We start from the raw sequence: 21,725 nt of genomic DNA on the forward strand, positions 1-21,725 counted from the left end.
CTGCTGTCTGACGCAGACTTCCTCCTCTAGTTCTGTGTCTCTAGCCAGCCCTGAGCTCACACACACCTGCTGCAGCACACACAGATAGCTCTAACAGGTCTCTCTGTGTGGCATGCTCACACAGACATAGACACACAGGTAGCCACAGTTGTAGGAGACATTGCACATAATGGCTTAAAATACACACCAGAGGTATATCAAGACCAAATAGGTACCAGATTTGTTGTTCCGACCCCCAAGTGATGGAAAAAATACCATGTGGCATGCCACAATGGCAAGAAATGGTCCCGTAAGGTTTCAAACCCCTATCCCTAATCTTTCAGTTTGGAGTGGGCAGTATACCAGTTTGAAAAAAATCTATTTATTTATTTTTTTTCCTATTTCTGTAGGGTACTTTCTCGCCATGCAACACAAAATACCTCTGGTTTTGTTTTCCTCCTGCTGGGCTCCATTTTCCAGGCTGCTCTCTTTAGGCCGTGAGTTTACTCGTTACACCATGGTTTCAAACTGTTTTCCTGAGTCTTCCTTAAGTGTAAAGGAGCAACCATATCTAAAATGCTAGAAAAAAAGAGAGTTCAATGCTGAGGAATTGAGATAAATCAGGAAGATGACTTACAAAGCAGTATTTTGTTGTAGAAGTAATGGTTCTACCATACTTACAACAAGGAGTATAATTTACAGTTTTAGCTATCTGGAGTTTACAAAAGACTAGATAATGATCTGAGATGTCATCGCTTTGCTGCAGAATTTCAACACCGTTAACATCAGTTCCATGTGACAGTATTAAATCTAGAGTATGATTTCAACAATGAGTGGGACCTGACACGCGTTGTCTAACCCCAATAGAGCTCAGAATGTCTAGAAATGCTGATCCCAATGCATTTTTATCATTATCAAAATGGATATTAAAATCACCAACATTTAAAACTTAATCTGCAGCCAGCACTAACTTTGATAGAATATCAGCAAATTCTTTAATAAAGTTTGTATGGTGCCCTGGGATTTGTTGGATAATGTTATATGAAGCACTATTGCTTCAAACAAGTTATACTTGAAGCCCGCCCTCTGAAAATATTGTTATAAATTAAAGACACACCTCCCGCTTTTTCCTTTTTGATGCGGCTCATATTTATAACAGTAATCTTGTGGGGTAGACTTGTTTAAAATAATGTAATCATCTGGTTTTAGCCAGGTTTCTCTCAAACAGAGCACATCTAGGTTATGATCAGTGATCATATCATTTACAAAAAGTGTTCAATATTCAATAAGCCAAGTTTTATAATTTGTTTCTCTGTATTGTATACATGTCTTCTTCTTTTTCTTTTTTTTTTTTTGAACATCAGTTAAATTGTTACTCTTAAATTGGTTTGGATGTTTTTTCTAGTTCAGGGAACAGACACATTCTCTATAGTGTGATATCTAGGTGAAAGAGTCTCTATGTGCTGAGAATTAACTGATTTCTGTGACGTGAGGCAGCTAGCAGATGGTCGGTTTAGCCAGTCTGTCTGCTTCCTGATCTGGACCCCAGTTAGTCAAGTGCTGTTAGTCATATAATATTGTTTACAGCTTTTTTAACACACACCCTGTGGTTGACCAGTCATAACAGACTGGACCAGCTGACCAGTCAGAGTAAACTGGGCTTTTTCGGAATGGATCGCTGCAGTATGGACAAAAATAAATAAATACTATGGAGGTCAATGGGGACCAGAAACTGTTTGGTTACCCACATTCTTCAGAATGTCTTCTTTTGTGCTCAACAGTTGAGGGTGAGTAAATGATGAAACAATGACAGAATTTTCATTTTTTTTTAAAGCTGCAAAAAAGAACTCAATGCAGTATTTGCATGCTGTCTGAGATGCAAATTTCTGTGAGCAAGCTCTGAGACAGAGAGCTAAACATGCACAATGAAATTATAACAGAGCTAACCTAGCCTCTTAGGTTATTAATAAATAAATTAAAAAATATATATATGTGTGATGGATGTTAGTGGAGGAGAGGCTTCAGTACTCTAAATTGCTCTTGTGAGAAAATGACTTATTAATAAATTGCAATCCTCCACTAAATATTACAACAAAAAATGGTGAACAGGTAATTTTACAACAGGTAATATTCAGTTTTTGGCACTACTTCTTAATTTTTACAGCATGCCTTGATTTACAAGGCACATATGATGCAAGTTGCCATTGTTGTCCAATATTAATGCCAGAGAGGCTGGAATCTCCTCATATAAAAGATGCACCTGAACAAAAAAATGTCAAAACGCAAGTTAAATATTGAGTATTCACATAAGCAGTTCATAAACAGTTCAGTGTTCATTTGACTTTATTACCTTCACTACACTACACTAATCGAAATTGGCATCAGGAATTTTGAAATTCGATGGTATCTAAAATATTGGTATTGTGATAACCATATTTTAGCAAAGAATAACACTTAAATGAAAAACTACTGTAGCCTATTCTGCTCAAGATAAGGAAAGAAAATAATGATGGATGGCAATACATCTATTGGTCTCCAATTTTTCAGCATTATGTAATTCATAATATATTAATAAAGATATGCTTAGTTTTTTCTGAAACTAAAAATTTGACAGTTTTGATAACATATTTGTTTTTATGAAAATAGGTCCAATAATCTTTGTTGAGACATTTCTAGGCTGTGGGTGTTGAGGCCTGCATTCTAGTACTGTTCACATGTCTCTTTTCTGAGGTTGCCCAAGCACAAAGTACCATTAGTCTATCCCAAAATGTTTTGTCAGCTATTCTTATGGATTATGCCTTTATTAATGTTTCTATAAATGCCGAAAAGAAGGAAAGAATGTGAATGTTTATTTTCCAGATCATTTCCTCCATTTTATGGAATTCCCTCCTCATACAAAAAGACATTATAATATTTGTTGACAGGTCATTGGCTTGAGTAGGCACTCAAGTAAAAATGTATTTGTTTTATGCCTGTTAAATATGGAACAGCTGACTCTTATGTCATTTAGCCTGTTGCCCTACACATATGCAGAACCTAAAGTAGACATTCTCCTACACAAAGCAAGTTAACCTGATTGGAAACGCAAACACACACACACACACACACACACACACACACACACACACACACACACACACACACACACACACACTAAATTCCTTTCTGTTCTGTATTCTCCTGACATGCAGGTACAGTATGACCATCTGACTGCGGCCATTCACCATGGAAATGATTAGCTTCAGATAGTTGACGTTGGTTATAGAGATGAAGAGATTGAGAGACATCAGACATCTTTTAACAGTTGCAATTATCACTATTATTATTACTGCTATTCTCTAAATATTCTCTAAATATCCTGCAAATACAGAGCAACACAGATTTATTTTCTTCCCGTCTGAAATGGCAGATCAGTCCAATTAAGATTTGGGCTTACATACTATAAAATACTGTAAATAGGTTTTTTTTTTGTTTGTTTGTTTTTTTCCCTATAGGTCGGTACCACAAAATAAAACTGACAGGGTGATTTAATGCAAAATAAAGCTGACAGTCCCTGATGTGAAGCAAAGAAAATATTAAAAGGCAACTTGCCAAATAATAAATAAATAAATAAATAAATAATGGACATGAAATATCGATGTGAGTGTAAATTATTTTATTATGTAAGAATAAAGAGAGTGTAAAGAGACTTTAGAGAAATGAAACTAGAACAGCTATGCAGGAAACGACTTGCTTAGGACAACAGTCAGTTACACCATTGACCAATCAGAATCAGGTATTCCAGAGAGCCATTGAATGATCTTTATTAACTATTATCAGTTTGTGGATTCTGTAACTTTATTTTAAGGTGTCCTTGTTACACGTTACATGTACTTACTATTATAATAACAATTAATTATTCATAATTAATTACATTCAAGTAGCCCTACGCCAAACCTTAATCCTAACCCTAACCATAAGTGAATGTTGTTAATTAATATTACTCAGTACTTAAATGTATAATTATACTGTAACAAGGACAGCTTAAAATAAAGTGTAACCGTGGATTCCAATTTGAAATATATTTTGTATTTGCATGGAACAAGAGATACAATATGTTGTTACAATGCTTCATGTTCCTTCATAAACCACATTTTATAAGGTTTCTCTTAAAGGGTTAGTTCACCCAAAAATTTAAATTATGTCATTAATGACTCACCCTCACCCTCAACACAGTTTAAGATATTTTAGATTTAGTCCAAGAGCTTTCTGACCCTCCATTGAAAATGTATGTATGGTATACTGTCCATGTCTAGAAAGGTAATAAAAACATCATCAAAGTAGTCCATGTGACATCAGAGGGTAGGTTAGAATTTGTTAAAGCATTGAAAATACATTTTGGTCCAAAAATAAAAAAAAATTACGACATTATTCAGCATTGTCTTCTCTTCCAGGTCTGTTGTAAGTGCGTTCACAACACTGCAGTTACGCCGCTGACATATGACGCTGCTGACATGTTATCTTTGTTATTGGGCGCACCACAAAACACGTCAGCAGCGTTGTACGTCATAATTTTAATTTTTGGGTGAACTAACCCTTTAAGGGAAGAGCATTGTTGTCTTTAAACACAAAATCTAGTAAGTTTTTACATTGTATAACCACAATTTGGTGAACTAACCCTTTAAGGGAATGGATTTTTATTATTTGTCATATATTGTTTTAAGTTTTCTGTTGCACCTCTTGCTGACCTCTGCTCAGAGCTCTGACTCCTGTAGTTGCTCCTTTGATGATTTGCATGGGTCAGAGACTTAGATCATGGTTGTAGGAAATACCCACATAATGCTATGTCAAACCCCTGCCATCTCCCAGGTTCCAGAATATAAAACCCCATGAACCCCAGCCTTTTATCTACATGCAGTGACAATTTTAAGACTGGGCTATTGGATATTCATTAACTTAGTGTTAGTCCTGGGAATTGTTCTTCATTTCCCACTTTTCATATATCACTCAGGGTTAATAAATTATCTAGGGGTGTATCTCCCAAAAGCATTGTAAGCAACCTGTAATTTCAAGTTCTGCTGTTAACAACATAGTTCAACAATTTGGTTATACCCAAAAACCATAGTTTTGAATGAACATTCACAAACATAATTGCAAAGTTGTGTGGTGAGAACTACAGGTTTCGACCTATGGTTAGAAGTAGAGATCGACCAATATTCAGTCTTTTTCTTTTGACTAAAGGGGTCATATGACGTTGCTAAAAATAACATTATTTTGTGTATTTGGTGTAATGCAATGTTTTTATGTGGTTTAAGATTCAAAAAATAGTATTTTCCACATAATGGACATTATTGTTGCTCCTCTATGCCCCGCTTTTCTGAAACACGTTGATTTTTACAAAGCTCAACGTTCTGAAAAGTGAGGTATATTGTATACACAGTATACTGATTGGCCAGTTATCCAGTGCGTTGTGATTGGCCGAATTCCTCAAGAGTGTGACGGAAATGTTACGCCCCTTGCCATACTGTGATACTGTGTCCCGGCGCGACTAGACAAAACCAATAAAACCCATTATAAATGAGTCATTTGTTGCATCCAGTGGGGACATAATTACTGATTATAATGACTTATGCATTGCGTAAAAACTCACATTTGAATCATCAGTGGCAAATTCTTTAAATATGAAAATGTACTTACAGACTGTGAGTCAGAATCTAGGCTGTCCTTGCAAAGTTGGAATTGCCCCACTTTAAAGAAACAGAAGGCATTGTAGGCTACTCTCCCAGGAAACAGTCCTCCATAAAATGCACTGCACACACTAGAATATTTGGGTTGAACTGTTCTGGAACAGTGTTGTAAATACTACTTAAACACTGATTTCTAGTAGTGTCCTCTTTTGGAAGGCCAAACAAAGTAGCTTCACTTTCACAATGAAACACAGGCAACAATACTACAGTGACAGTTACGCCTTATTTCTTTGTGTAAACATTTGGGAGGTGTTATGCAAATCGTCCAAAATAGTGACGTAGACATAGGGCGTGGACAACTCTTAACTTTTTTAAAGAATATCTCCTTGGGTTTGAGACTTTAGTCTTTGCAACTTTAGGGATCTTATCTATGCATGAACAGCTTGTAACACTCCAAAGAGAAAGGAAAACTTGAAATCACATCATATGACCCCTTTAAGAGCATCAAAAACAAGTGCAGTCGTACAGATGACAAGCAAGTCGTAGTAGCCTTTCATTACAGAAGCTGGAACAATTAGATTGTGGGGGAAGAGAATGTGGATGGGGATTCTGAAGATAATTACATAAACATAGATGGATTCTTAACATGCCTGGCTTAACAGCACATTTTTATTGGTTAAATTGAAGGAGACAGCTTTCAGATCATCTGGTTCTCAATGTTTCATGTGCTGCAGAGATGCAGGAAATAATTGCAGGCTTTGTGTATGGTCAACATTTTTTTCTCACAAGTTTGTGGTGACTTGATTTTGGATTGGGCAGAATAATTAAAAAGCTTTAGATATAAATTATGCCTTAATACTTAACAGAAACTTGTTGGTAATGACTTGTTTTGCACCTAAGTACTGCATGTATAAAGTGGATACTTCTACAGTATACATTTTAATTCTACAGTTTTGTATAAATTGTGTACACTGTAGAAAATTTTATATTTAAAATTACAAACCTTGTCAAAAATTTCCTTTATGAAATGTTTGAATCACAGGGTGAAATGGTCAATGTCAGAATTCCCTGCACAAACCATAACATTTGTTTATATCAGCATAATTATTTAACATAATTAAATCAATATTAAAGTTATCACGTAGCTTAACACCTGTATTCCTATCAATACAGTTTATACTAACAAACTAATTTTAATGGGTCATTTAGTTTTATATTTTAAAGTTAGGAAATGTAAAATATACATTCACCATCCCGTGATGCTTATAACATTGTCATTGTATTTTAGCCATAGGGTGAGCAAATTAACACAAAATTTTCATTTTTGAGTGAACTTCAACTTTGAAGAAAGCAGTAGTACAGTCAGCCCTCCTACACAAAATTTAGCATCTCCCGTTCACAGGGCAAAACCTCTGGAATATAGGTTAAAATTATATGTAGGATTGACATGGACATCAGTGTAGCTCCCCCTTTGGTCTCGGAGGAAGTGGATGTAGTGAAGAAAATGGAAATGAGCTATTGTTTTCATAGTGGTTGTGGGAAGGTAGGAAAAAGTCAAGATGTGGTGAGTGAATTAAATGCAAATGACCACTGGACTTCTTCAGGGGATGTGATGGAAAACATTTAAAGTGCGACTCGCATATGACCACGGACCACAGTGAAGCCTGACTTCCCATCCCATGCAGCCGTATGCAACTTAATTTGGCTATGTATATATATATATATATATATATATATATATATATATATATATATATATATATATATATATATATATATATATAGCCAAATGAAGTTGCATCTGTGTGTGTGTGTGTGTGTGTGTGTGTGTGTGATATATATATATATATAGGTTTTCCAAATCTTTAATATCTCCATTTTGTCCTGTGTGGGCTAATGACAATAGCACAGAAGGAAAGAAACAGATGTTACGCAGGTGGAAATGGAGAATCAGCCCAAATTAGAACAAAGCAGAGCTTTATCCCAGACCCCTTCTCCGTATTTTTCAAATTCAAATTTTAATTAAATTTATTCAAACTCAGTCATGTACTACATATATATGTTAAATCTGATTCATTCTGGGTTGTGTTTGACATAAAACTTGCTGCTTTACTACTGTAGTACAATGCATCAATGAAGAAATTAACTAGTGCCTCAGTCATTTGAGGGGAATGACCTGGCCTAATGGTTAGAGAGTTTGACTCCTATCCCTAAGGTTGGGGGTTCGAGTCTCGGGCCGCCAATACCACAACTGAGGTGCCCTTGAGCAAGGCACCGAACCCCCGAACTGTGATCACATTCATATTATTCAAATGGATAAAGTGGAATCATTTCTAATCCTGGATGATGGTCCATGGCCATCCTGCCAAAATCGTTTCATGAGTAAGGTGTAATGTTATCTAGGAATTGACAATGGACTGCAGAGCAACATTCAAAGGCCTCTTACACCTTGGCAATGGTGTACATGACTCTATCATCAGAAAGACACTGGGCAAAATTAGCATCTATGACAGAATACCAAGACAGAAACTACTGTGGACAAGAATAACGTCTTATGTGGTTACACAGTTACTGTTGTAGGTCCTTTCAGGGTCTGTCCTCTGAAAAACCACATCAGTCATTTCAAGCCACATGGGCTCTGTGGTTTTGGTTGTGTTTCTTACTGTTGATGCCATGATTTTGATACAACTATATATATCATTTTGTGAGCCTCCTTTTTCCATTATCCTCTCAAAAATAATTGTATCCTCAGAGGACCCAATTAGAACTCCCGAGCAATTGGGGCCTTTGCAAATTTACACTTTCATGATGGTATTACAGACAATGAAAACTTATGAAAAGAATGGCATTGGCAGAGTATATATTCTGGCACACCCTCGTGGCTAGTCAGATTTCACTAATCATATTGTTTTGTAACAAAAGTAAAAAGGCCATTTCTAGACCAGTGGCCCTTGATACTGTCTGTGCTGATGACCTTTAATATATCTGTCATCTCGGATGTTTTTGCTACTGAAAGGCAAGCTTTTTGGATACACCTGTGGAAGTTGTTAATGAAGAAGTCTCAGCAGCATGTGAAACAGCCATGTTAAAACCTGATGTGCTGATGTGAAAAACATCACAAACGGGACCTCTGGAAATTGTTTTCAGTATGAATTACTCAGGCATATTGTGAGTGAAAAAAGGCCTGGTGTTAAGCCATCGCCATGTGAACCCTGAAGCTGGAACTGCAGTAAAGCAAATTTCTCTCTCTACTCTTCTTTCTTTTCAGTTTTTAGTAGTAAGTCCTCACTAGAGGTCAGAAGTCCCAGTTGCTGCCAGTACTCTATTTCATAGTTTGCAGGTGGGTTCTACAAGGTTAGTCAGTCAATTAGAGCCATGTATGTAGCACAAGTACAGGGTGTCCCTCAGAGATCCATCTTAGGCCCTTTGAGGTTTACTCAAGAGGCTCAGTTTTAATTTGTAACGCATGTGTCAGGACAGCAGAGGAGTGTAACTCCCTGTTGGAAGTCCACAGATCAGAGAAGCTGTTCCCTTGTGATGTTGGAGAACTTTAAACAGCTACTGTAATTCACCAAACAGAGAAAAGGGGGTAGTCTTCACATAACCCCAGTACCCTTGTTGATCCCTTATTCATTCCTCTGCTCCACAACTTTCTTTTCCTCTTCACAAGGACACTAGGCTCAGATGGAAGTGTGTGTTCCTCACCTAGGGAAGCATGGAAATACAATCAGAGCAAGACACTTCACCCAGGGCCCACAAGCAGGGTATCCGGGGGTGGGGGGGGTGGTTTGAGAGAGCAGCACGGCAGAATGACAAAGCTGTCGTCTTATGAGAAAACACACTCTGGTCATAGTTTCCCCTTTTTCTGTGAGAGTGGCTGCTGGCACTTAAAACAGTGGATAAATTGTAATGATGTCCTTTGCTGTGGGAACAGCTTGAATAAATAAAGAATTATAATTCTACTAGAAATAGTGAATCATTACTACAGTACATGCCCTGAACATCTGGACGCTCTGAGAAATGGTGCTGTAATATAAATGCATATGTATAGACCATATGGGTAAATTTGGTCAGTCAATAATAGGTGGTTAATGAGCATACATGTCTTACTTATCTTTATAATGTTTAGGTATACATAGGTAAACCAGGTATGATCAGGCTATTTTACTATTATTATTATTATTATTATTATTATTATTATTATTATTATTAATATTATTATATCATTTCAATGTATTTTTAAGAAAAAAAAATTGGTCCAAGTCCATTAAACTTTTGCATCTAAATAGCAGTACGTACCAGTACCATTATTGGTGGTGGTTGACTAGAGACCCCCACTCATGGTTGTAAAGTGCTTTGGCTGTACAGCAATACACAATAAAGCACTATATAAATGCATCATTCATTCATTCATACTTTGTGCCATCAACGTGACTTGGCTTAGCAGTAGTTGCTTTTCACTATACTTAGGCAACGAATTAGGAGAACAAGACAGTATAATCAAAATATTTGTCAATCTGGATTTAGCACCAAATGTTTACACACACACAGAACAAGACTTGAGTTTGTCTGCCACGGATGCACTGCAAGAGCTGCAAAGAATAAAAGTTTCAGAAGGAAATTTATGCAGAGACAAGTGGCTATGATAAATAAAATATACTACAGTGATAAGAATAAGTAAGTGAACCCTTTGTAAATATCTGAATGTCTGTATTGATTACTCATAACGTGGCCAATTGTAGACAAACACAATCTGATGCAACTAATAACAAACTTTTTATATTGTCATCTTAATGAATATATTAAGTAATCATTCACAGTGCAGAGTGGAGAAACTGAGTGAACCACTGAACCCTAACTTGTTAGAAGTTTATTGAGCAATTCTGGACCATTCCTTCCCACAAATCTGTTTCTGTTTATCAATATTGTTGGGTTGTCTTGATAACACAGTCCTCTTTAGGTCAGGATTCACATATTCATGTGATGTCACACCCTTAAAGGAACACCCACATGGAGGGGAAAACAAGGCTTTCCTCCACTAACCACCAGTTTTTTTATGAGGTTTGCATTAAGTAGTAATGTAGTAAGACAGCGATAGGCCAAATTCATCATACACCTTATTGACAACTAGCTTTGCGCCTCTCTGTAATGTGTTTTTAAGTTCTCATATTAGCTCTTGCGATTGAAGCATGGTTCACACTAACCTAGTTTTCCTTGAGAAGAACATATTTGTCAGTACATGCTTTTATTTAAAGAGCATGGATCTATGCAATCCACACTTATAATCTCATATCCATAACTGACTCCACTTAGCTTTTGTAGACATTGTAACACAGTGGTTCAGCCTGCCTTGTTTATGATCACTTAATTTCTTTAAGAACAGTTTAAAAAGCAAAACACTTTGTGTGTTAAGTCAGATTGTATTTGTCTTTAATTGTGACTTCAAACCACATTTTATTAGTAATCAGTGCAGAAATCCAGATATTTTCAAAGGTCTCACAAACTTGCCATTGTATAGTCAGTGTGACCAAGAGTATGCAAAAATTAAAATTATAAGTCAGTAGTAGCTAAAATATAAAAAATATATCATTGTCATTTTGTGTTTGTCTTTGGACAGTGGAAAATGACAGAGAGCTGTCACCCCAGAGAAGAAACCATAACGAGTACAAATTCAACCTGTCCCAGATTCCAGAGGGAGAGGCCATCACAGCCGCAGAATTCAGGATCTACAAGGAGTGTGTGACCAGGGCCTTCCGCAATGAGACATTCCTACTTAGTGTGTTCCAGGTGGTTGGGGAACATCCAGACAGGTAAATGAGAAGTATATATATATGAGAATTTGCTGCTAATTTAAGCCTACCACGTTTTGACATGAAAATACATGCGAGAACGGGAATGTTGTGAAACAACAAGTGAAACAAGAGTTAAAGATCTGATGTGAAAATGAACATTGGGAAGAAATTAGTGCTGCAAGCTGTTTGCGCAATGAACAAATTCGCTCCATTTCTTATGTCCAAACTTTTCTTAAAGCCGTGTTGCTGCTGCTGTTTTTCTTCCGCTGACCTCAACCCATGTTTTGCTCTCTGCTTGGCTGTAGCTCGTCGCGATGCCTGACACCACGTGATGTTGAATTGGCCAACCAGTCCAAATATTTAGCAGGTTTACCCTGCATTCCATTCAGAAGGGCTCATCCCTATGCCCTAATCCCTTCAAAGGGTTTACCCTCTAGAGTGAAATCTTCGAAGGGTTGAAGGGTATAGGGGACCAAACAACTGTTTTTTTAAAGTGCCCTTCTGCGTCATCATCACGTGCCCACACAGAGGCACCGTCATCATGCAAAGAATCTGTGCAACGGATCACGGGATCGCTTCATTCCGAAGGGCCCTTTGAAGTGGCCATTTTTGAGCACTTCGGTTTGGAATGACCCTCCAATATGGTGGCCATGATTGTTTTCACTCCAAAGTGCCCATCAGAGGGCGATATATCCTGTTTGGAACGCACCGTAGATATTGGTTTTTGCGTCAGCGAGGCATCAGCAATGTGTCAGCGAGCCTCTTTGATGTGTCGTTGAGTAGTTCACACATAAAGATTGCCGAGCGCTGATCACCTGCTGATTTTCCCCCAATCACAGCCCGACCTGTTGGCGATCTGTTAACTTGCAAATCTGGCTTAAAATCCTGTAGTGTGAAGGCATTACTTGCCCTCAGGCCATCCAAGATGTAGATGACATTTGTTCTTCAGTAGAACTGTAAAGAAGTTTTTTTTTTTAGCTGAAACCTGTGGTTCTTGCTGATTAATAAAATGCAAGTCAACGGCTGCCTGTTTTTGAGAGTATATATATATATATATATATATATACATATATATATATAGTGGCGGGAGGAGCAAATGACAGACACAGTGGGTGTGGCGTCAGGCCTCGGAGAGGCTTTTGTTAACAGAAAAGTAACAAAAACCGGGAATAAAGTGTCCAAAGGGGAAGAGTGTCCAAAATAAACAGGGAATCTGGTGTCCTTGTCGTGCTGCGGGGTATGTGAAGTGCAGGTAGTGTTCAGGAAGGAAAGGTCCAGGTAAGGGGTGGAGTCCGGCGGCCGCACGCTCTCCCCTGTGGCCGCCGGACTCTGCCCCTTAACTGGACCTTTCCTTCCTGAACACTACTGCTTGATGGGACTAGACGGCCTGGCATCCTGGCCCGACAGCCGTGTAACGGGTGCAGTTCTCGTCCAGACCGCAGGTCCGGCAGCTCACGTCTCTGGCGTCGCGGGAGTCCCTCTACGAACCCTTCCTGGACCCACAAGGACACCAGCGTGCACGCACGGGGAAGAGACTGGTCTCCCGAGGAGAGGCACGCTCGGCATTTAAACAGTGGTGGTGATGAGGCTCCATTTGCATCAGGTGTGCCTCATCACACGCCACCAGCCCAGGTTATTCCAGTGCCCCTCCTCTCTCACGCACCCACTCCGGTCGGGAGCCTGGTGAAGGGCGGCGATTAAGGGACGGGTTCATGATGATAATTAGGGGGGAGGCAGCCGACTCGTCACAATACATATATATATATGAGCATATCAAGGAAGACAAAATTAATACCCATTTGTTTAAATGAACTCAACTGGTTCAGTTCACTTATTTCTTTACGTAATCACGCAATGATGTAACATATACACAATTATATTATTAAAGCACCCAATAATGATGTGAAATATGGATGTTTTACATGTCTAAAGCATATAAAGTAAATAAACTTGTCTTCATCATCTGCTCACCTTTTCTTTAAACAATGAGAAACCTGAGATGAGAAATTTCGCCCCTTCATTCAAGTGCTTGTTTCACACATGTGCATATATGCGATTCATATTTTGGCTCATTTTTGAGTCAGAGTGACTGTCAGGCATGTCCAAAAGTAAATTTTGATTGAGGAACTTCACAGATTTCAGTGAACGAGTGCTGGTGCACACATGCACATCAAATTGATGAAGCGGATTAGAATGAGAGCACAATAATTCTGACTAAAATATTTTGCATCCAGAAGTGTAAACACTTCATATCTCTTCCCCCAATTACAACAGCACTATAAACTGCAGTGTACTGTATGTTGACAGACTTTTGTTTATTTAAAGACAGACATATTTTGTTCAGTAAACCACTGTTTATTAAAATTGAAAATCAGGTTTGTTTTTCTTCCTACTACTGAAAACATACTGAACGGTGACCATCATTTTCGTGTACAATTACACCCCTGGTAAATATAAACAAATTTAAGTACAATAAAACTGCTATTGTGAAAATATTTATTTGCTGGTGCTTATTCACAATTTTCAAGCTGAGTAAATTGACTGTTTTAAATTGAGCCAAGGCGTCCATCACTAAACACAGCAGAGGTTGTCTACCATGTACTTTATGTAGACCATGGCAATGACCACAACGCACAACTGAAATAGCTTTAGTTTGGTGTTTAAAAAAGAACCCACCAACACACGTCAAACATTGACTTTGTGGGTGGTGGGAGGGATATCTCCTTGAGAAAGGCAGATGGCGTGACCAGTGAAATGTCCAAAACTAACCAATAAGTTGTGACTGTGAATCTAGCCATAATTTTATTATTATTATTATTATTATTATTATTTAACAGAAAAACGCACCAAAAAAGAATTTTGTAACAAAACTTAGGCCAGAGCCGAAGCTGGCTAAATGAACTACATGTTTCTCTCAAATAGTTTATAATGTTTATCACAAAGTATTCATTTGATGTGCATCCTGAGTTAAACAATGTTTAACTGTTTTTCCACAAACCTGCATTGGGAATCGTTTATTTTTAGACATATCTTGATATTATGTATTGCCATGCATTGTATCTCTGTAAAACAAGTTTTACCTTGATGCAAATTATAGTGTTCTTTGTGGTATTTCCCTACATGCCACTTTCTGCCTATAAATCCCAAATTCTGTGTGGCTTGCAAAATGTATTTGCTTACAAACAGATTAATTTGCAAACTTGTCAAGTTCTAACAGCATAATTACTGTGTTTATGGTTTGTGATCTTTAAAAAACACATTGGTTGGGGAAATGCGGTATAGCTAAGCTAAGCAGATGCACAAGATGGCTGAGAAAAACTTCTGAAGTGTGTAAGCCTTTAATCCATGCAGCAAAAAATAACTTGGTTATGGAGGTGGTGCAGAGGGGCTGTACTGTATATCTGGCTGAATTTAGTCTATGCGGCAAGACAATTTGACCTAACACAGCACCATAGTGAACCTCAAGTCAACAAGTTTCACATGGCCTTAAATGTAAAGAAACAATAGCGTGTGAGAACATTTTTCAAGTCTCTGGACTTGGATTGTTTCTCTGGACCATCTATAATATGCCAAAGGTATTTCATTTCTGCACCACTATAAAGTAATATTTCCAAACATTCTCCATTTTCCATTGTTTGGGTATGACTGAAATTGATTACTAACATATTGCTGTATTTTACAATTATTATTATTTTTTTTTAAAAGTGAAGGAAACAGCATGCCAAAAAAAAAAAAACACATTACATGGCAAGTTTAATGTAGCAAGTGAGTCTTGTTTAAGATACTTTATAAATTCTTTTTATTTTGTGAAAATCACCTAATACTGGTAAACTGATAATGTAAACCATGTACAATTATTGCAAGAAACTTCGAATTTTAAGAAAATTTGTATTTGTAAATTTTTTTCAATATGACACTTTTATTCAAAGCAGCTTTGAATACTTCATTATATTGGGAAAAAATGTTTGGAAGAAATCTGAGATGCATTTTTTAAACACTGTCAGTTGTATTTATTTTGAAATCACAGCATAGATCAGGTTTTGTTTTCATGACAATCCATCAATACTTAGTGAAAAATCTAGTTTACCACGACTGTGGAGTTATTACTTGTTCTGTTTGTATATATTGTAATCTCTGGTTGTTTTCATGTGCATCTGGCCTCTGTGGAAAACCCTCCCAAGCCATATGTGAAGACGGTCCTGTATGCCTGCAATGGCATTGTGAAGCTATTAAAATTTTGGTCCATTTTAACAGCAGCCAATGACAAAGGCAATAAATGAAAAAAACCCTGACACTTCTGACTTTATTATTCCAGTTAATTTAATGTGTCTGTAAGAGGCTTTACAGTTGGGATTTTAGAGTTCACAGCTCCCCTGTGGTCTCATTCGGACCCTGTCCCAGGTGAAGGTGTGTGATTGGTGGCACTAAACAATATGAGTCAGCATATGTATGATCCGTTCATGTTGAATTTGACGTGAACCACCGGAGGGAAGAACCTCATATGGAGTTCCTTAGAGAGCAGCTCTAATTAATGAGCAATAACAAGGAGCTGCAGGGACATTACTAAAACACCTGTGTGACCAACAGCTTTGAAGTGACTTGCATTTATTCCATAATTTATTCCATTGAAGTGACTATTAGCATTTATTCCATAAATTCTTACTGTATATCCTGTTATTTACTTTGTTCTCACCATGAAGATAGCCTTTATGCTGACATGGGTTAAAAAAGGAATAAATAAATGTACTTTATTATTTATAAAAAGAAAAAATACAAAACAATTAAAAGGGGGTCATAGATTTGTGTAAATAGTGATTATAACAGTTAACGATCTTCACACTTGCGTATTTGCAGGGATGCCGACCTGTTTCTGCTAGAATCTCGCAGGTTGTGGGCCGCTGAAGAAGGGTGGTTGGAGTTTGACATTACAGCATCTAGTAATCTCTGGGTGATGAGTCCACTTCATAACCTGGGTCTACAGATCAGTGTGGAGACCAGCAGTGGTAAGATGATTTTAAGATGAGTTTAACTTATATGCGTGTAGATTAGGTGATTGACTCAAAACTGAATGCCTATGAGCTGCCATGAGCAAAGATGGCAGACTTCAAATAGCATATTTCCAAGGAGTCCTGTATCAACCAAGCAAGTGCCAGTGAGATGAATGGGAATGATTCTTTTCTCAAGGTATCATACGCTATAGACCTCCTTGGCTAGTTCAACCTATTCATTTTCATTTTTCTTTGCTGACTCAGAGTTCATTTCTGTTCATTTTGAGTTAGTTTAATGGACAAGGATATCACATTTATAGCACTTTCTTCTTTTTAAAGGGTGGAGCATCAGTCCCAAGGAAGCAGGGTTAGTAGGTCGTTATGGCGCTTTGGAGAGGCAGCCTTTCATGGTGGCCTTTTTTAAAGTGAATGAAGTCCGTATCCGAACTGGTCGGTCAGTGGGCAGACGACGTCAGACGAACCGCAATCACTCCAACAGTCCACAGGAGACATCAAAGGGATCAGCTCAAACAGGTTAGTCATTGATATTTCCCATATTGTGAACTAAGCCCCTTTCTTTATTCTAAATGAGACAAGTTTAATATGGCAGAAATTTGACAACCTCTTTTAATTCTTCGAGAGATGTTGATCTGGGATAGTTCGGGGATGTTTTTGTATTTTAGGGGATGTTTTATTAAGTACAAATCTTTATATACCACTGCATAATGAGAATCTGAACTCAATAAAACTCTTTAAGATCCAAAGATAATTTATTTAAGAAGCAGCACATATATAGGCCTGACATCCCCATTTCTTTTTTCACCAGCCCTCACAAATAGATTGCTGTTAAGGTAGCATTACCCTGGTTCCATGACAAAAGCCCCCAATCATTTTTCCATTGGCTTTTGGATTATTGTAGAAAATAAACTCTGTGACCAACAAAAGTGTAGGATTCTTACATCCCATTCTACATCCCATTTAGGCACTTGTTTGCAACAAACTTTTTCAAGACAAGTAAAAGCTTTTTAAAACTTATCAATGATTTATTTCATGTCGTAAACATGAAAATTGTGTTTGAAGCTTGTGTTAATCATAGATCTTATTTCTGGCATTTAACCGAAAACCCATTCAAAAAACCATTGAGCTCACTCCTGAACCACAGACAATGTCAGAGGAGTCTTACCTGGGCTAAGGAGAAGAAGAACTGGACTGTTGCCCAGTGGTCCAAAGTCCTCTTTTCAGATGAGAGCACGTTTTGTATTTCATTTGGAAACCAAGGTCCTAGAGTCTGGAGGAAGGGTGGAGAAGCTCATAGCCCAAGTTGCTCGAAGTCCAGTGTTAAATTTCCATAGTCTGTGTCTAATTTATTGAGATGCACCTGTATGTTCAGTAATAATGTTCTGACCCCTTTGTGAAAAAGAAGGCACTCTAAAATTCAGCTAACTGCATTTAATAAAATGAATACTAAACTTTTCATTTCACATTGCAATCAAAGGGTTAGTTCATCCAAGAATGAAAATTAGCTTGTGTTTTACTCACCCTCGAGGCATCCTAGGTGTATATGACTTTCTTCTTTCAGATGAATCCAGTCGGAGTCATATAAAAAATTGTCCTGGCTATTCCAAGGTCTATCATTGCAGTCAGCGGGTGTTGCAGTTGAACAGTCCACAAGTCGTCAAATAAAGAGCGTGCATTCATGGACTCCTGTAATGAATCCATGCTTTTTTGTATGAAAAATATCCATATTTCAAACCTAATAAACACTTTTTCCTCACTTACATTATCTGACATAAACGGAAGCTGTTCTGACGGATGATGTAAGATGTGGCCATTGCGTGATTAGTGACGAATGCAGAGAGAGAACAAAACAAAACGCTGAACATGAATTACAAATGTACAAACAAAGGATTTGCAAAGAAAAATTTAGGAGCATTTCGATATAAACTAAGAGGAGACTGGTTTTCCTTTGCTAAAGTAAGGAAACTTTGCTTCCTTTGAACCTATAAACAAACTCATGATACTAGCATATCTCAGAAGCGCGCTGCGCATACGTGCTGCGTTATCCACCGGAATGGCATCTGCTTTTGACAGATAATGGAAGTGAGAGAAAATTACATTTGAAATATGGATATTGTTCTTGCAAAAACACATAGATAGACATAGAGGAGGCCTTTATTCACCGATTTTAAACGATTCACTTTATTATTTTTCTTACAAAAACGCATGGTTTCATTACAGGAGTCCATGAATGCACGCTCTTTATTTGACGACTTGTGGACTGTTCAACTGCAACACCCGCTCACTGCAATGATAGACCTTGGAAACGCCAGGACAATTTTTAATATTACTCCGACTGGATTCGTCTGAAATAAGAAAGTCATATACACCTAGGATGCTTCAATGGTGAGTAAAACACTGTCAGATTTTCATTTTTGGGTGAACTAACCCTTTAAGTGTTCCAAAACATTACATTTAGTTTGATCTTAAACATATAACAGTATTATTTACGTAATAAGTACTCTTTTTAAAATATGGACTTTACAAGGCATCTTAAGGGGTTTTCACTGTCAAAATAGTTAACCCTGGGTCATTCTAAACGTAATCCTGAGTTATGTTGATTAGCATTTCACATTGCTCATACTTTACTCACAATCACAATCTGACATTTCACACATTACGTTCGTAAATCCTAGGTTAATATTCCTTTTGACATATTTGCAGCGTCAACAACCATGATTGGATAAATACAGTAAACAAATAGTATAAATAACAGCTTGTTGAGCACTTTTGTATCAGTGAGAAAAAAAAAAAAACTATTATTTCTCAATGTTTGTCCTGAATATACTTTTTGGAATAAAGAATCCCATATTCATTTGAGTTTAATTGCCACAAGATTTATTTTATAATATTTTAACTTAATAATTAATAATATTTTATTGTTAATTAAATAATCTTTTAAGTAAAGGGGTCTTAATCCAGTTTCATGCTTCTCATTATTCTTAGCGCTAACACTAACCCTAACCCTAACCTAACCTAACCTAACCCTAACCCACATAATCCAGAACTAATTGTGAATGTGAGACCACGAAGCACGAAGGACCTGGGGGTGAAAACTATATTTCACAACACAAGTTTATGTGTTCATTCACAATCACAATATTAGATTAATCTGAATTGGAACCTGTTGGGATGTTTTAAGATGTAGACTGTATATTTTCATTTCCTATGTCAGGAACATAATTTTCTCTCTGCTATAATTTAAACATTATTTGTCTTTGTGAAAGACAGTGCATCAAGTTTATATCTAAACTGTAATACAACAAATCGACATAAACACATACCATGTATGTAATGTATCTTGCTGAGAATAATTTACATCAGTTCCATATGTGAGTCAAATTCATCCACTTACAGTAGTGCTTAAACTCAAAGCTCCTAAACCTCCCACACTACGTGTCCCATCTTATGAGGAAAATCTGCTTAATTTGTTCTGAAGGATTGGACTTTATGTAACCCAAAACATCAACCCCTCTCCTTGGGATGTCTGGAGTGTAAATATTTAGATTTGGAGCAGGAAGTTGTGAGGCCATTGTGACAGCCATCCCCTTGTGGCAGTTCTGACAGTGCATATGGTTCCAATATGAAAACACTCTTATCAAAGCTTTCAAACAGACAGCCTGTGATCGCTGCATCTTGACCCATATTGAGAGACAAAAGTGCATTAATTTATAGACTCTCTAATTGTTTAAGAATTGAATTTTTTGAAAATGTGTTCATTTTAGAGTCAAGATAAATGTTAATAACAAGTAATATTTAATGTAATATTGTTTAATATTTAATTATACAATAATTTAAAATATTTAACATTAGTTTGCATTTGGAAAATTTCCGTGACAATTTATGATAACTATAATTACGATAACAATTTAAAATGTAATAAAATATATTATTATATCATATTTGTGAAAAAAAAGTTAAAAAAAAAGTGTGTTGCTGTCATAATGCATGTTGTGCCTTGATGAAGTCATGTGATTATGTAATAACTGTAACAGCCCTGTTGACATTGCAGCTGAAACATTCCTGAATGATTCAGTACTAAACCGATCAGTTGGAAGCTGAGCAGAATTTATTTTGTTGAGAGATATAAAGCTGGAAAAAAGCATTTGTGGAAATTAAATTGGATAAAATTAATATAATTTAATTAAATAAAATGTAATTTAATGAAAAATCAATTAAAATGACAAAAGCACATGACAAAATTACTAAAATCAAAAGTGAAATGAAAACTTTAACATAAAAATAAAAGCAAATTCAAAATCTCAATAAATTCTATAATAGTATAAGAAAAATACTAAAATATCAATGATATGATGATTGGTAGAAATGTATTAATTGAAAACATACCCTTATCTATAGTCTTATCAAGTATGTTGTGTGTACAGGCAATTTAGGTTCTTCTTTCTTTCTATCTTTTTTTTCTTTCTTTTGAATCTGGGCTGAAATATGACCCTGACATGTTCTTGAAAGGTTTTGGGGAGATTCACCTTTTGAAAATTCTTTCTTTCTCTATGAGCTTCCAATTCAGGCAAAGCACATTACGTATGTGATTAGAGGTTTGACACTATTTCTTAAGCTTTGGTGATCTGTGAAAACAAAACAACACATTAAGCACTAATGCTCATCTAGAGGTTGGGGGAGCTCACCAGCCTTTGGTCTAAGGGAAGTTAACAAGCGTCTAGCTCAGCTCAGTATGTGCTGCCCCAGTGCTAGACCTGTAATTACCTCCGAGCTGTTATTAGGTGTTGGGCTAAAATGCCTGACCACCTTAACAGTATCGCTTAAAGAATTATAATAACACAGCACTGTCCAGCTGCAGTTTTCATCTCCCCCTCTCTCAACCCTCCTTTTGTTTACCGTTGGTGTAATTAGACATCGGCAAGCTCTGGGGATGGAGGTTTAATAACCACAGTGATGAAAGACAGGAAGAAAGATAAACTTCACATGGACGCAGACAGCACTCGCATTCTCTTTCAAGTTATCATGGGAGTGGGGTGAGACAGCTTCCCTGCCTCAGCTCTTTCCAGGATGGATGTCATTCCTTGCGGAACACCGTGTCCATTACTCCAGCATGCCGTCACCATCAGGAATGTCACTGTGTAATTGCTCCAAGGAGAAACTTTTTGTGAGAGAGGGGCGGTGAGATTTCAATGCAGTTACCATATTTTTGTCTTTTGGTCAAGAAACCACATGTGATTTTGACAGTTTTTGGCCGTAACTGTCAAATTAAACAGGTCATAAAG

At 37.0% G+C, this 21,725-nt stretch overlaps 1 protein-coding gene across 1 annotated transcript in view; it reads left to right on the top strand.

The window, feature by feature from the left end:
• Positions 1-21,725, top strand: part of LOC109074842 (bone morphogenetic protein 7-like) — a 42,751-nt gene that overhangs the window by 7,899 nt on the left and 13,127 nt on the right. Inside the window, exons 2-4 of the mRNA XM_042714138.1 lie at positions 11,263-11,455; positions 16,292-16,440; positions 16,765-16,959. Coding sequence (XP_042570072.1) covers positions 11,263-11,455; positions 16,292-16,440; positions 16,765-16,959 — 537 coding nt within the window. The remainder of the gene's footprint in view (positions 1-11,262; positions 11,456-16,291; positions 16,441-16,764; positions 16,960-21,725) is intronic.

This window comes from Cyprinus carpio, chromosome A24, assembly GCF_018340385.1.
Source record: "Cyprinus carpio isolate SPL01 chromosome A24, ASM1834038v1, whole genome shotgun sequence".
In the NCBI taxonomy this organism is placed as follows: domain Eukaryota; kingdom Metazoa; phylum Chordata; class Actinopteri; order Cypriniformes; family Cyprinidae; genus Cyprinus; species Cyprinus carpio.